The sequence below is a fragment of the Oreochromis aureus genome, linkage group 7 (genome assembly GCF_013358895.1).
Source record: "Oreochromis aureus strain Israel breed Guangdong linkage group 7, ZZ_aureus, whole genome shotgun sequence".
Taxonomy (NCBI): domain Eukaryota; kingdom Metazoa; phylum Chordata; class Actinopteri; order Cichliformes; family Cichlidae; genus Oreochromis; species Oreochromis aureus.
The window spans coordinates 49,740,417-49,755,089 of NC_052948.1; the positions used below are offsets into that span (position 1 = coordinate 49,740,417).

The 14,673-nt window shown below is 41.9% G+C and overlaps 3 protein-coding genes and 4 non-coding genes across 7 annotated transcripts; 1 reads left to right on the forward strand and 6 right to left on the reverse strand.

Moving 5' to 3' along the window:
- Positions 1–400: 400 nt before the first annotated feature.
- On the reverse strand, positions 401–3,388 carry surf6 (surfeit 6). The gene is made up of 4 exons (XM_031754516.2): positions 3,253–3,388; positions 1,605–1,808; positions 1,434–1,516; positions 401–1,269 (listed from the first exon to the last, which is right to left on the reverse strand). Exons 1-4 carry the CDS (start codon positions 3,341–3,343, stop codon positions 580–582), a joined length of 1,068 nt encoding a protein of 355 aa, XP_031610376.1. The 5' UTR covers positions 3,344–3,388; the 3' UTR covers positions 401–579.
- A 74-nt stretch (positions 3,389–3,462) lies between these two features.
- LOC116331739 (surfeit locus protein 1) lies at positions 3,463–6,993 on the forward strand. The gene is made up of 9 exons (XM_031754517.2): positions 3,463–3,653; positions 3,783–3,843; positions 4,250–4,380; positions 4,491–4,573; positions 4,759–4,950; positions 5,046–5,118; positions 6,316–6,478; positions 6,615–6,696; positions 6,791–6,993. Exons 1-9 carry the CDS (start codon positions 3,591–3,593, stop codon positions 6,849–6,851), a joined length of 909 nt encoding a protein of 302 aa, XP_031610377.1. The 5' UTR covers positions 3,463–3,590; the 3' UTR covers positions 6,852–6,993.
- Positions 6,994–7,583: 590 nt separating this feature from the next.
- Positions 7,584–10,831, reverse strand: rpl7a (ribosomal protein L7a). The gene is made up of 8 exons (XM_031754691.2): positions 10,809–10,831; positions 9,785–9,905; positions 9,430–9,579; positions 9,043–9,183; positions 8,587–8,666; positions 8,163–8,293; positions 7,819–7,888; positions 7,584–7,724 (listed from the first exon to the last, which is right to left on the reverse strand). The coding sequence occupies exons 1-8, from the start codon at positions 10,809–10,811 to the stop codon at positions 7,620–7,622; spliced, it is 801 nt and encodes a 266-aa protein (XP_031610551.2). The 5' UTR covers positions 10,812–10,831; the 3' UTR covers positions 7,584–7,619.
- On the reverse strand, positions 8,449–8,525 carry LOC116331891. The gene has a single exon (XR_004200334.1). It is a non-coding gene; the product is annotated as a small nucleolar RNA SNORD36 (small nucleolar RNA).
- LOC116331893 lies at positions 8,753–8,825 on the reverse strand. Its single transcript, XR_004200336.2, has one exon. It is a non-coding gene; the product is annotated as a small nucleolar RNA SNORD36 (small nucleolar RNA).
- On the reverse strand, positions 9,277–9,348 carry LOC116331895. The gene has a single exon (XR_004200338.1). It is a non-coding gene; the product is annotated as a small nucleolar RNA SNORD24 (small nucleolar RNA).
- On the reverse strand, positions 9,657–9,730 carry LOC116331894. Its single transcript, XR_004200337.2, has one exon. It is a non-coding gene; the product is annotated as a small nucleolar RNA SNORD24 (small nucleolar RNA).
- Positions 10,832–14,673: the final 3,842 nt, after the last annotated feature.

The window sequence follows — 14,673 nt, forward strand, 5'->3', positions numbered from 1 at the left end:
GTTTTTTAATACCGTTTCTAAAAGTATTTAGGAGAAATATTCCTGAACGTTTCATTTCCTTCTGTTGTTTTTTATTTGAGAGGTCTCAGGTAGTCCTCCAGCAGCCTCAGGACTGACTTTTATCACTGCCCGTGACAAAAAAGTAGTCCAATAAAAAAAAAAGATAAGCCGCAGTTATTTTGTTTTATAGTTCACATCTTACAAATTACATAGATAACATTAAAAAATATATTGAGTTGGCGCTCACTGGCGCTTGGCCTAAGAGAGAGCCAGGCTTTCTTGGTTTTATTTGTGCTATGCAAATGTTTTGCTAACCAGCTTCTTTATGGTAAAGCCTCCTTTTTTTTTTTTTTTTTTAAATGGGCACAAACACACACACAGAGCCAAATATGGAAACCTGTTAATTTGAATTATAGTCTTTATCATGTTCACAATCACATTTTATTGACCATGAATCAAGGTATTCCTCCTGGGCATTAGGGTCAAGCAATATCTGCACAAGGAGAACATTTTATTATCATGTGAATATCACAGTGCCATACAGAAACTGAAAAAAGATGCAAGTTCTCTTTCCTTTGACTAAACTTTGGCTTTTTTCAAGTCCTCGGGCAGCACCCGGCCCTTCTTCCGCGCCCTGTCCTTCTTCTTCTCTGCCCTGCCTTGCTTGCGTTTCCGCAGGTTCTTTTGCCTCTTGTCCTGCCGCTGCTGCATCTTTCCTAGGACGTGCTCGCTCCGCTGCTCCCATTTCTTCTTTTTCTGAGTGCGTCTCTTCTCCTTCTTCTTCAGCGACTCGCGCAGCATGTCCTCGTTGTCTTTGATTTTGATGCCCTCTGCCTTGTAGAGCATGTTGGTCCACATGATCTTCTTTTCCATCTCGCGGGCCTTCTCCTCGTTTTTCTCTCTTAGCTGTTCCAGCTTGGCTTTGCGAGCCTCCACGCGGCTGAGCAGCTGCTTGTAGTTCTTGCCCGTCAGAGGAGTTATCTGGCCTTTTATCCCCTGTTTCTTGTTCTTCTTTTTTTGTTTCTTGTCTATATAACCCTCGTCCACCATCTCAACCTTGTTGAAGACCAGAGCAGTCTCATTTCTTTTGCTCGAGGCAGCGATGTGCTTCTCTTCCTGTTTTACCTCTAATGGCTGTTCTTTCCCACTTTTTTCAGCTAGTTTCTTCATCAGAAATTCTTTTCTTTTCCTCTTCTTGCGCTCCCGCTCCAGCTTTCGCTTCGCTTGCTTCGCCTGGACAGCTTCTGATAATGCATCCTTTGGAGTTCCCTGATAAAAGACAGGTTAAGATGGTTAGGCTCAAAAAATAATTCTAGGGCACCAAGTCAAGTGACATCACTTCCTGTTTTAGAAGATCCTCAGTACAATAACCCCCCCCAGTCTCCCTTCATGAATCTCTTTCATACTGTGTGCAGTCTCTGAAAACTGCATACCTGTCCTCTGGACTCTTCAATCTTTTCGTGGAGCCTCTTGCGTAATACATCGACTGTAGTGAAGCTGGAGTCTACACTTCCTCCTTAAAGAAAAAGCAAATAAGCATTAAATGAGACCCAGTCATGTAAAGAGAAAAACCTCCGCAGAGGACCAGCGTAGGCTCGGTATACCTTGATGCTTCTGTTGTGCAGCTCCATTTGCGGCCTCAGTGTTGGACTCGTTTGGTTTCACGGCAACTTTGATTTTCTGCGCTGCTGGAGAGGGCGAAGGCTTCTGTTGGGGTTTGGGAGTCTTGCCGTCTGTGACCTCATCTTTCCTTTTGCATTTTTTCTTCTTCTTTGGAGGACCAGTGTCACTTTTAGCTTTGAAATGAACTGTACACACACAAACACAATGCACATATTGATGATTGCATGTATATAATGTGTCACTGCAGTTCTACAACACTGCCATTACAGTTACTAGCCTAGGACCTGCAACATGTTCAGATAATGTCAGCTAACTGGAGAAAGGAGGATTTGAAATTTTCTGTTGGCAAACTCATGATCAGCTCGTTTCCTCATTTTCCATGAGAAAAAAAAAAACACTCACAGCTGATTTGGTGGGTGACTCTTCTCTTATAAAAGCAATCCTATTAGCAGTAAAACACCTTCCAGTCAGTTTATCTCATGACTTCTTGATATGACAAAAATTGTCCTTATATCCTGTGATCAAAGGATGTATGTCTACAAGTTATGAGCTGTTTGGTTTCAAAGTAGTCCACCTGGAGGTCTAGTGTACACATACTTGTACAATGAGACCGTTTTTAAGCCACTTTGCCATATTGTCACTTTTATTGCATAGATTTTTCACTATAATTTTAAATTTGAGTCCTAGACAACAACCATGCATTAGCTGGATGGACTTGAAGAGGACTTTAAAGAAGTGTAATGAGAACTACTGTTGAACTGTTGAATCTCAGTTGTCTGCATCTGCAATGGAATATAACCAAGTCTTTAAGTTGGCTGCGCAGTCTGTCAGAGCATCTCAAGGGAGGAAACACAGCACTAGGTTGTAGACTTAAGAAACCTACTGCTTAGGAAGACTGCAGAAGTATTTAAAGTAGTAAGTATGTATTTATATTTTAAATTATGTTTATGTGTCTATTTACTTTGAGGGGGGATTTGTGTAAAACTTCCGTGACACCTAAATAGTTACTGCATTACTTTTGTTAAAGCCCTTGAATAAAAGTTGAGCCTCTGCACTTGCCTGATTGATTTAAAGTCAACAGTGGAGGTGGACAGAGACAAAACTACAAAAACAACCCAAAAAGTAGCATTGTCCAAAAATCTATGGAGCCAACTTTAAAAAACATAAAAAGGTCATTTACAATATTAGTTCCCCCCGAGTTATAAATTAATCTTGTTGTCCACAACTTCCCACATAAATGAAATCAGTGAAAGGTAGAAAATTAGTACCTTTAGATATTCCAAAAACAAATTTATACTTAAATATATGACAAAAACTCTTCTTTTTTTTTTTAAACAGTTTTGGGGACAAAAAAGTCATTTAAGAGTAATAGCAGATTATTTTTCTGACATGTTATCAGTTTGGTAACTTTAATAACCAAAGGGTGCATAAAGCCATCAGATGTTTCTCAAACACTGTAGCGCCTCCTGTGGTACCAAGTAGGTAAAACGTGAAACTGTGGCACAAGGTTTGATGACATTTGCTGAGTTTTACGTAGTTTTTCAAAATAAATAACACCTAAATGTTAAAGTATGCACTACAGCTTCAATTTTGCCATGTAAACAAACCCAAGCATTTAGCTAACATTACCGAACGGTCTCTTCCTGGGCTCCTGGTCACGTTGAGAAAACACTTTACTTGCAAGTTTCTGAATGTACGAGTCCTTTGAGGCGAGATCCATGTCGACAAGTGAAACGGGCTCCCAACTTTAATCCGGATAAAACAGACACACGATATTTACTGATAAAAACATCAACACGTCCACAGAAGCACGTGTGTAAAAATTAAAAGGGGCGGGGCGTCGCCAATCCGGAAGTAGTAACACCAGAAGTGGTCCCCCTCCAAGCAGAAACTTGTCAGTTATGTAGCTGTGATGTAGTCGATTGTCTCGTCCATTTCCATCCATTTCCACGTTGTTTTGATTCAGAATGGTCTCTCTGACATCTCTGCTGACTTACTCCCGGAGGCTGCTGCCGACACTAAAAACACAGGTGCGTTAGTTGTCGCAGTTTCTCGTCTTTACGGCTCAAACAAAAAAAAAAATTACGTCAAAGTCATTTTCATTGCCGAGTGAACGACTAGCAAAAATGCTGAGTTTATTTTATACATGTGTATTTCAGAATCATGCCTTTTACACCAAGAGGTCTTTCTTCCTGCCAGGACCCTTCAAACGTGTAGACGGTACAAACTAAACTTGTCAACAATTACACCGCCTTTAGATAATTAGAAAATAAAGTCACTGTTACATATGTTTTCTTTAGCAATATTTTTTCCATTAAAAAAAAAAAAAGTAGAGAATAAATCTGTTTTTTATCTGTTATATGGTATTTTGTCTTTAATGTTGAAATTAGGTAAAAAGTAATAACTACGTAATAATATAAAAAAAATCAACAAAACCTGTTCAGTTTACATTAATGTCTGTCTCCATGGCTGCTGAAATAATCATTATGTATAAATTTTAGGGGTAGAATATACCCAAACAATATATGTTTTTTCAAAACAATATATACAAATAATATATTCCATTATATTATTTGTAATTGTTATGTCAATATCCACCTTTCACTATTATTCTTTACATAACCAGGCAGGTTCCTTGGCTTTGGACGACAGTCCAGCTCCACAGCAGCCAAAGCTGCAGAGAAAGGAGAAGACTCTTTTCTTAAATGGTTCCTGCTGCTTATCCCTGCCACCACCTTTGGCCTCGGCACATGGCAGGTACGACTTATTTGTTGATTGTTATTGCCTTTTTAAATACACACAATGCGGTTATGTCTTTCTGGTTGTTGTTGGGTGGAGTCTAGTGCCTTCATTGCCTTCATCTGTAGGTGAAAAGGCGTCAGTGGAAATTGAAGTTGATTGATGACCTGACACGACTCACTACTGCAGAACCCATTCCTCTTCCTCTTGAGTAAGTGAGTGGCAGAGAGTGGCTAGATCCTGTATCTATGGGAGAAAATATGAAAAAGCATAATAGGTGCTCTTTAACACTTCATGTAATGGCCTAATGTGCATAAGTTGAATAAGCCACATTATGTACATATGTGAATCATTAAGGTGCAGATTTACATGCCATTTCCCCCCCTTGCATTGTAGTCCTTATGAGGTTAATAACCTCGAGTACAGAAGAGTCAAGGTACGTGGACGTTACGATCACTCCCAAGAGCTGTACATTATGCCCCGCTCACCAGTCGACCCAGAGAGAGAGGCCAGAGAAGCAGGAAGGCTCTCTTCAAGTGCAGAGACCGGTGCTAATGTCATCACCCCATTCCACTGTACCGACCTCGGGTAACGAGCCAGATAAAACATCTCATCATACCAATATCTGTACATTGATCTTGCGCTGCTCCCAAAACTGATTTATACCGTCTGTGTCACTGAAGCATCACAATCCTGGTGAACAGAGGATTCGTGCCCAGGAAGAAAATAAGACCAGAGACCAGGATGAAGGGACAGGTGAGGGGAAGACATCAGATGCTGGGTAAACACAGAGGTTTTAAACCAGGTTGGAGTGTTAAGTCTTTTATTATTCTTGATAAATGAGTTAGTCTTTGTGCAATAAACAAATCTCAGACTCACTTATAAATCTAATAGGTTTGTGACAAGCTATGTTAGAACTAAGACTACAGTTCAGTTCATAGGTTTTACATACCAGGACATAATAAAAAGTCATCTGGTTGACAGCAAGTCTTAACGGCTAAATACAACCTCAGATGAACAACAACATGACATATCACACCATGTAATAATTTACTGAAAACTAAGCCAAAATACAGAAGCAGCATGTGTAAAAATGATTTACACCCTTACTTACTTCGTGTTCCCGTAAGAATTAGGGGGATAAATTCCAGCCCTGTTGCTGATAATTAAGTGCACTTGATTAATTGATCGTCAGTAAGTGTGAGAACCTCTGTAAAGGTAGAGGTTTTGGTAATTTGCTGGTCTGGAGTATTCAGGTGTGTGTTAACAGAATACCAAAGAGATAACAGCAATGATCCCCTGGGAAGGGTTAAATGACTATTTCCAAATATTCTGAAGTCCATCATTGTACATTGAGAAAGATTATTTACATATGGAAAACACTGAAGAGTTTACAGTCTTCCCAGGAGTGGACGTCCCGGCAGATCACCCCAAGGTCAGACCGTGCAATGCTCAGAGAAATTGCCAAAAAACCCAGTAGCTACATGTCAGACTTTGCAGGCCTCAGTTAGCATGTTAATGTTAAACATGTTAAACAGCACAAAGAAAATAATGAACAAGTATGGCTTATTTTGTTCACGTATAACCTGTTTTGGAGCACAAGTTACTATGTTGATCCACCTTGGTAAGAAGTGAACCACCCCTGAAGTTACCTGGTCAAGACAAATCCCACATCCTAGTATAGGCCTTGGGTGTTTCTAGTTTTGAAAAACTCTTGATGTACTGAGAATTCATCTTCAATTAGGCCCCAACTCCCTTTAGTAATTGAATAGTTTAAATATGCCTTGAAGACCCTTTTATTGTCGTGTTACTCCTACTAATAAACTTTCTGCATACAAATTTAAATTAACTAAAGCAGAACTGACCTACACCACTTGTCTGTTCGCTAACACACTAACACCACCTTTGTGTTGTTGTAAACACTTGAACCACTGAAATATTGCCTTTATGCAGGTGGAGGATGAGGTGGAGTTGGTGGGAGTGGTCAGATTGACAGAGAATCGTAAACCCTTTGTACCAAACAATGACGTGGAGAGAAACCGCTGGCATTACCGTGACCTGGAAGCAATGGCACAAGTCACTGGAGCCGTGCCCATCTTCATTGATGCCGACTATGGTATGTTCAGTGCTCTTTGACGCAGTGACTTTACATTAAGATTAAACCTCTGGAATCCTCCATGTGCTGTTTATCTCACTCACATCAACAGAAACACTTTGTTTTTGAAAGTAATTTAAAGTTTTGTCTCATGCAGGTAGCACTATTCCTGGTGGGCCAATAGGTGGACAGACTAGGGTCACACTGAGGAATGAACACATGCAGTACATAATAACATGGTGAGTGTTTTGTTTTGGATTGCTGTAGATGTGACACACTCATGTCTCAAAGTGCATTTGATTAATAAAATTCTGAATTACTTTTTTCTTCTAGGTATGGTTTGTGTGCAGCTACTTCCTACATGTGGTATGCAAAGTTCATCAAGAAGATTTAAAGCAATAAAATTATTTTACTTGGTACTTGAACTATGGGTATGTGGTAAAGCAAATCTTGTATGTGCTTAACTTTTGTAGCTCCAGCCTGGTGCATATATTATGTAAATAGCCTAATGTGTAAATAAAGTACTCAAGCTCTGAGATTCTTTCATTTACCTTGTCGCATATACTACGTACCAATAACCGTGGGGAAAAAAGATCCTCGTGTCCTGTAAATTATGTGGTTTTGACAAAGCATCTTATATTAAACTTAGGCCAGTTTTTCTGGAAATGTATTTTTTTCAAAACTGGTTAACTTTACTGCTGGATGATATTAAATATAATATCAATATGATCAGATTCGGTAACTCCAGTTACAGAAACTTAGACCATCAATATGTCTACACTTCAATGAATTGAAAGGCAGAGTTCATGATAGTTTTCACCTTTCAAGTTGTGGTTTCTCAGTTATAAAAAAAAAAAAAACAAAAAAAAAAAAAACAAAACTATCCTGATCACTCTTTTCAAGCAATTTGTCAGATAATGCCCAAGATTATCATTCATCTTGATTTAAACTGTGACACTTCAGGATTCGGCATGGGAAACCTAAAAACGTCAGTTCCACCCTTATTATGAACAAGCAGAATTTAAAATGCTCCCATGTTTACATTTCCTGCTGTCACTGTGGTGACACCTGCAATCTGATTCTAACATTTTTATAATTTTAGTTTGAAAATTAAACAACAAAAGTCTTTCTTTTAGGGCATACATTTTTTATTCCAAACAATTTAACCAAGCTTGGTTGCAAGTTCCTTGGCCTTTGCCTTCTCCAGCTTAGTGATGCGGGCTGTGGATTTGGGACCCATGATGTTACCTCCCCAGTGACGACGGATCTGGAAAATGAGATCGCGAACAGTTAAATATTTGTACAATTTGTTTTAGGATTTGTGAAATGTAAACACTGCTAACTGAGTAATGGTTATTCACCTCCTCGTATCTGTCATTGTAGTTGGTCTTGATGGCTTCCACAAGCTTAGCAAGTGCACCTTTGTCCTCACTAGAAGTAGGGAAAAAAAGAAAAACACTTTTATACAGATGACTAAATTTTCCTGTTTGAAAATTCACTTCAAATTCATACATACTGTGGTCCCTGATTAAGGAGTCAACTGCAATAGAAAATAATCCAAGCAAATTTGAAGATGTGAATTAAGATCTCACTCCAGAGGAAGTATCAAATCTTTTCTCCAGCCAGTTATTGAACATGTACTAAAAAACATTTGCCAAACTTCACTGTCACACTTGAACACAGTTCAGTGTATGCTCATACTCACGGGTTAATCTGTGTGAAGGCAAATGAACTGCATGTCTTTCTGTGCACCAGTCTGCCCAGTCTAGCCTTCCCCTTCACGATGCAGTAAGGGACACCCATCTTGCGGCACAGAGCAGGCAGGAAGACCACGAGCTAGAAATTCAGGGGAGCCACAGGAAGTATTACGTATCGTATTATTATTATATTAAGTATTATTTCAGGAGGCAAAAAATTTTAGGGTTTATCCATGGAGTGTAGCAACCATATTGCCTTTTATAAAAATGAAAACTTGTTTTTGCTTTGTGGTCTGTGCTCAGGGTTAAAAAGCTCGTATGTTTTGATCCACACAGAGGATTCAGGTGAAGAAATTCAGACATCATTGCCAGAGACCACTTTTTACACTAAAATGAACCCAACATGCATTCACAATATTACACCAATCTCACCTCAATAGGATCCACATCATGGGCAATGACGACCAGCTGGGCCTTCTTGTTCTCCACCAGAGAGGTGACAGTGTTCACACCTGCAGAGGGTGAAAACCAAAAGGCAGAAATTAAAATGTGTGATCCGCCAACTTAATCCAGAAAAATGTTTCATTATTTTTTGGCCAACGCTCAGGGTTAAAAAGCTCAAAAGCCATCACGGCAAGTTTCAGGTGAAGAAATTCTGGTCATCACTGCATTGAGGCCAAGTCAGATGAGGCTGAACTAACAAGAACACAAAATAGGTTCTAATGCATGGTTTAAGATTGTTTAGGAGCAAACCTACAATTTCACCAGCACTCCTGAAATACATTAAGACTGAGCTGCCAAATAGGCTAGCATAAGTCTTAAACTTTTATACATTTTTACTAAACTGTGGAGCTTAACAAAGACAGGACTTTGTTCAATCAAACTCACCTGCACGGATAACGGGAGGTCTCTTCGTCGGGGCATCTCCCTTTCCAGCAGCCTTCTGCTCAGCACGAGCCAGCAGCCTCTGCTTCTTCTCCTGCTTTGTCTCGGGCCTGTACTTGTGAGCCAGCTTGAACAGCTGAGTGGCTGCGGAAGAAACCAATTAAAATTAAAAATGTAAACACTGAAATTTGGGCTACAGGTTTGGTTTACTGCAAAGCTACCATGGTTACAAACACATGCATCAGTGATCTTGGTGGAAGTGGTCCGCATAACTGGTCAGATAGCAAATACTCTTTCACATCACTTGCACAGTGAAACAGTCCTTCTTAGAATGCACATGACAACTCTGACATGCTGCCATAAAGAAGAAAACCACTTGCTTGTACTTACCAGTCTGGCGGTCCAGAGCCTGGGTAAACTGGTTGATCGCAGGGGGAACCTTCAGACGCTTGTAGAGGATGGAGCGCTGCCTCTGCAGGCGGACGTAACGAGGCCATTTCACAAAGCGTGTCAAATCACGCTTGGGCTGAATATCCTGGCCTGTGGTAAAGAACAACAAATTCATCATTATCTACCATTAAACACAGACTTTCTCTTAATTCAATGTTAATATAATGTGCATCAGCGATCTTGGTGGGAATACTGTCATCAGTGGTATTAAGATAGCAAATATTCTTTTACATCATCTGCACCTGTATGACCACTAGCTTATGCCCCCAATAAAGTGGCACCTGCAGATACTCACCGATGCCAAAGTTCTTGGGCCTCTTCTCGAACAGGGGGTTGACTACTTTCTTGGCCTCATGCTTCTTGGCCACTGAAGGGGCTGGTGCCACCTTCTTCCCCTTAGCCTTCTTTCCCTTAGGCTGTGGAAAAGGGAACAGTGTGTTACAGAAGCATAAACACAAGCAATTTTAACTTAATGTGCGATTATTAAATTGTAAACATGTTACTCCACATGTAAACTTACAACACTGCTCTACATTTCCCAAGCATGTCAGGGGGTTGCTTAGCATAGCTTTAGCAACTACCCATGTCAATTTCCCACAATACAATAAAATAAAATCTAGCAAAAATACAATTAAAAGACCACTTTAGTTTTTTAAAACTAACGCAAAAAGCAAGAAATAAACCTCAAATCCAGAGAATGACTTTGGAGCTCGCCTAATCTCCATGCTGCTACACCAACACGTAAGGGACGTCATACACACTGAACTAAAGACCGATTCAGGACAATAACGTATCAATGAAAACGTAGGTAAGACTTGCGTGTTTGTGAATACATTCAATAAACGACAGAAACACTACTAATGTGAGGCCAAAAGGAAGGTTAATACCGACCCACGCTCGGGCCCATTCACTTAATGCTAGTGAGTAAACTAGCAGGGCACACAAACTTGTACCCCGGTAATATTGTACTTCTACTCTACAAAATACATATAACCGTCTGGAAAATTAAAAAGAAAAATACAAAAATTAAATTAAAAAAACAAAAAACGAGCTCCTAAAACAAGCATGTTCATCGCCTTTAGCTTCAGTACTTCACTCAACCACAGCACTGCTAGCACCGGTAACACATCGACCAACTTAACCTAAGTTTTTGTCAAAAACAACACAGCATCAAAGCATAATATTAACATCATGGCCCTACACAAAGTTCAAAGACTTAATTGGCGCTTTCTACAGTATAAAAATATAAATGTATGAGAGGATGCAAACAGATAAAACAGATAAAATATTTCCCCCAGAAGGAACAGCTATGTACCCACCATGTCGGTTCAGGCAGAAAGGAAGACCGGGGCATTCTGGGTAGCGTAAATACCGCGAGGCTTGCTGCGTTTTTACGTGGCTTCCAAACGTGCCGATCTGAAGTCAGATTTTACAGCTACCCGCCAGTTCAAGCTTCGTTTCGTAAAAAACGGAATACTGACTCGGAATCTGTGTTACACTGACGTATCAATGACTGGGATTTATTTTAATTTTCTTTGCCGTACTGATAAAACATATTATTCTAAACATTTGTATGAATGAAAAATTAACATTAACGTCTTGTTTTAAAAGCATAGGATTTTTTATGACGTATTAACGTCATACCACACATTTCTAGTTTAGTTTTAACTTTATTTTTACAACAAAATCTTAAAAAGTAGAAGAAATAAACAGTAATAATTGATTTAACTTTATTTTATTGATCATAGTAATTCTGTACTGCAGTTTATTACCATTTAGTTTGTTTAATACAATTTGACAAGCATAAAATAGTATTGTTCCAACAAGATGATCCCCAAAACTTGGCATATCTTAGCATGGTGTGCAAAAACTGAGGAAATCAGACCAGTAGTTGTGTTCTGTGTGTTTACCGATATCTAAAAGTTTCCCTTTGAACTTAGCAGCCAGAGTTTTAGATTAAACCCTTAGGGTGTGCCATGTCTGTCCAGCATCCTCCCCTGCCACCTGATCCAACTGACCCAACTGACCACCAGACGGTGGTCAGATGGTGGTCAGTGGGCAGCTGAGCTCCTACCTTCACCAGATTTCCCAGAACATACAGCCACAGATCTGATGATACAATAACAAAATCAATCATCGACCTTCGACGTGGGGTGTCCTGGTGACACATGCACTTATGTCCAAACATGGGTTAGGGTTAGGACGTAACCCATGTTTGGACACTTTTCCTCCTCCAGAAGTCGCCACATCTACTTCTGTTCCTGCTGGAGCATCTGGTATCTGGCCACGTTAGCTGGAGGCTCGGGTGACCCCCTCCAGCATCCTGCTTTGCCTCCGCTAGTGCTCTCCACACCGGTTCAACCGCCTGTGGCTGGCACGCCGTCACCTGTTCAACTGCCTGCGGCTGCCATGCCGCCACCTGCTCAACTGCCTGCAGCTGCCACGCCACCATCTTCTCAACTACCTACGGCTGCCACGCTGCCATCTGCCTGCAGCTGCCATGCTGCCACCTGCTCAACCGCCTGCGGCTTCTACACTGCTTTCAGGCCCAGCCACATCTCTGCCTGAGCCAGAGGTCAGCATGGCGGAAGGACCTGCTCTGCCCACGCCAGAGATCTGTTGTTCGTGGGGACCTACTCGACCTAACATAGCCTGAGCTGCTCAGCCACAGTTGGCAGCTCCAGCATATCGCTGGTCATCTACCATGCCACGCCACCACTGGACCTGTGGTCGGCACCAGAACTTTTTCTCTCCCACTGCCAGATCTGCAGCAGGCCGCCACAACTGTTTCTCCACCACCGGACCCACGGACGGCCACCATTGTGGCCGCCCGCCGGGCCGGCCACCAGAACTGTTTCTCCACTGCTGCAGGACCCGGGTCTCATGTGTTGCTTTGGGTTTAATGAATATTGTGATTCAATAAAAGGACTAGCTGTTACAATCCCTGATACTGCATTGCTTCTAATGGAGAAAGTCTTGAGGGATGGCTACTATGAGGAAAGGCAGCCTGGAAGCTTTACCAGCAGGACACATCATAAGTTGTGTGGTTCAACTTCACAGGGTGTTTCGGCCTTTATCACAAGACACCATTGGCTGAGGCAGGCCCACCACAGGTTGATCAGGCCTGGGCATGTGTCTTGCATCCTCTCACAGCACCATCAGCTCAATGACATAAGCAACTTTTTGAGAGTTAGGCCAAAAGACAAGGTCTGGTCACAGAGGAGTTGTAACAATTTCTGTGGGGAAAATTAGTCTCTGATCCAAGTCAACTTGCATCTGCCAATCCCTGGCGACCTTCGGCGGTCCCAGATCCAGGGTTGAAGAGCTAGTCCTTCACTTGTTCCCCTCCCGGACAAATGCTGATGGATACTGATGCTCCTCTTGGTTTGTGAAAGGTTGGGCGTTGGTGGATTCCCTCTTGTACTCAACTTTTTCAGCTAGACACCTGAGGACCTGGTTGTGTCTCCATGTGTATCTGCCTTGAGTAAAGCTAGTCCTACAACAAACCAAAATGGGCTTGGTGTTGCTGGGTCTGTACACAGGGGGCAAGATGGGTCCTTTCCAAACCAAAGCTGCAGATTTATGGGGGAAGGCAGCACATCATATGTGGCTCAGATGATGAAACTTAACCTATTACACTCCATTCCGCAGATTTCACTCCATGTGAGTTTCCTCTTTTCAACACACTCCCAATTCATCCAGCGGGGCCGCTGGATGAATTGGGAGTGTGTTGAAAAGAGGAAACTTGGCCAGTGCTACAGCTCTGGCATTTCTGGCTGCATCCTCCTGTCGACGCACCTCCTCCACCACCATATTTCGACATTCGGTTACAGATGCCTGTTGCCAGAAAGTTGTTACTGCTCCAAGACCAAACCCTCCTCTGCCCTTGTTGGACGTGGCCCACGATAGAGAAGAGCAGATTTGGCCTGTAGCACAGCTGTGGCTGGGGTTCACTTCCTCCCCGTTGTTAGGGTGGGAGCAGCACTTCTCAGTCCTAGGAGTCTGTGAGTGATATTTCCAGACTCACTTTTGCACATTTGAACTCCTCTGCTAGGTTAAGGATAGGCAATGACAGTATCCTGTCGCTGTAGAGTCCAACGCTGCTTAGCCATTTCGTAAGTCCAAGCCACTTCCTCACGTAGATGCTCACTAGCCTCTCCAGTCGATTGGCATGATTAACTGAGACCCCGTACATCATCAGTGGCCACAGTAGTTTGGGTAACAACCCAAACTGGAACCACCAGAGCTTTCCCTGGGAGTGCGGTGTTGTTAATCTGCCTGAGGTCATTAGCCATGTCATGCCGTAGTTGGCCCACGTCAGTTGTTAGTTTTGACCAGCCACAAATGCAGTTCTGCAGCTTCTTTCCTACCAGCATTGATGGTCCATTAGTTGCAATGCTGGTTATTCTATTCATCGTTGGTACTGTTCCAAGGTCCGTTGCCATCAAATCCATCCGAAAATGGTCTTCTTCCGGCAAGTTTTTGTAGCAATATTGGGTGTATCAAAAAATGGTCTATCAGATTCTCAGGATTGTCTGTTGTTGTTTGTTTGGTATTGTCTGCTCCTGGTCCCTTGTTTCCCTGTGTACATGTCAGGGTGTGTGTGTGTGCTGTGGTGTTCGGGTTTTGTTGCCACACCAGGCCTGGAGAGTCTTCCCACCTTAGAGCCAGCCACACCTGGAGTAATCACATTCACCTTTTACTGATCAGCCTTGTCAAGGAAGCACTACTTAAGAGAGTAGCGGAGCAGTGCTAGGCGCAGGATCGCTGTACTATGAACGGGGTTCTCTTGCTCATAAGGTGAAGATGTACTAACAGAAGCGTTTCTTGTTTCCAGGAGGATTGCGGAAACGTGCGGAGGGAGCTGGGCACCTATGTACAGACTCGGAGGATAGAGGAACATTTACCATGGACCACGGAGGAAAATCACTGCATGGGAATTGAGGAACTGTCGCACAGAGAACTCACACATTGTGAATTGTTAGCACTTTTGTTGTTATTCTTTGCTGTAAATAAACACACTGTCTACATTCAGAAAGTCCTGCATTTGGGTCCTACTTCTGCCAAACCATTGTTGGGACTGCTATCCCCTTCCCCTTCCCCAGACCCCAGACTCACTGCCTCTTAAAAGATAATTTAAGTACTGCATTTTATATTTACTTTGGGATTTCACTGAATAATATT

Excerpts from the sequence above, each read along its gene's own strand:
- LOC116331739 (XM_031754517.2), top strand. The coding sequence starts at position 3,591 with ATGGTCTCTCTGACATCTCTGCTGACTTACTCCCGGAGGCTGCTGCCG. Across the intron at positions 4,574-4,758 it reads CCCATTCCTCTTCCTCTTGA|TCCTTATGAGGTTAATAACC; the intron begins GTAAGTGAGTGG and ends CTTGCATTGTAG. Across the intron at positions 5,119-6,315 it reads AGACCAGGATGAAGGGACAG|GTGGAGGATGAGGTGGAGTT; the intron begins GTGAGGGGAAGA and ends GCCTTTATGCAG.
- rpl7a (XM_031754691.2), bottom strand. Across the intron at positions 8,667-9,042 it reads ACCTCCCGTTATCCGTGCAG|GTGTGAACACTGTCACCTCT; the intron begins GTGAGTTTGATT and ends CACCCTCTGCAG. Across the intron at positions 8,294-8,586 it reads ATGATGTGGATCCTATTGAG|CTCGTGGTCTTCCTGCCTGC; the intron begins GTGAGATTGGTG and ends CTGAATTTCTAG.
- surf6 (XM_031754516.2), bottom strand. The coding sequence starts at position 3,343 with ATGGATCTCGCCTCAAAGGACTCGTACATTCAGAAACTTGCAAGTAAA. Across the intron at positions 1,809-3,252 it reads GCCCAGGAAGAGACCGTTCG|TTCATTTCAAAGCTAAAAGT; the intron begins GTAATGTTAGCT and ends GTGTGTGTACAG. Across the intron at positions 1,270-1,433 it reads TTGAAGAGTCCAGAGGACAG|GGAACTCCAAAGGATGCATT; the intron begins GTATGCAGTTTT and ends GTCTTTTATCAG.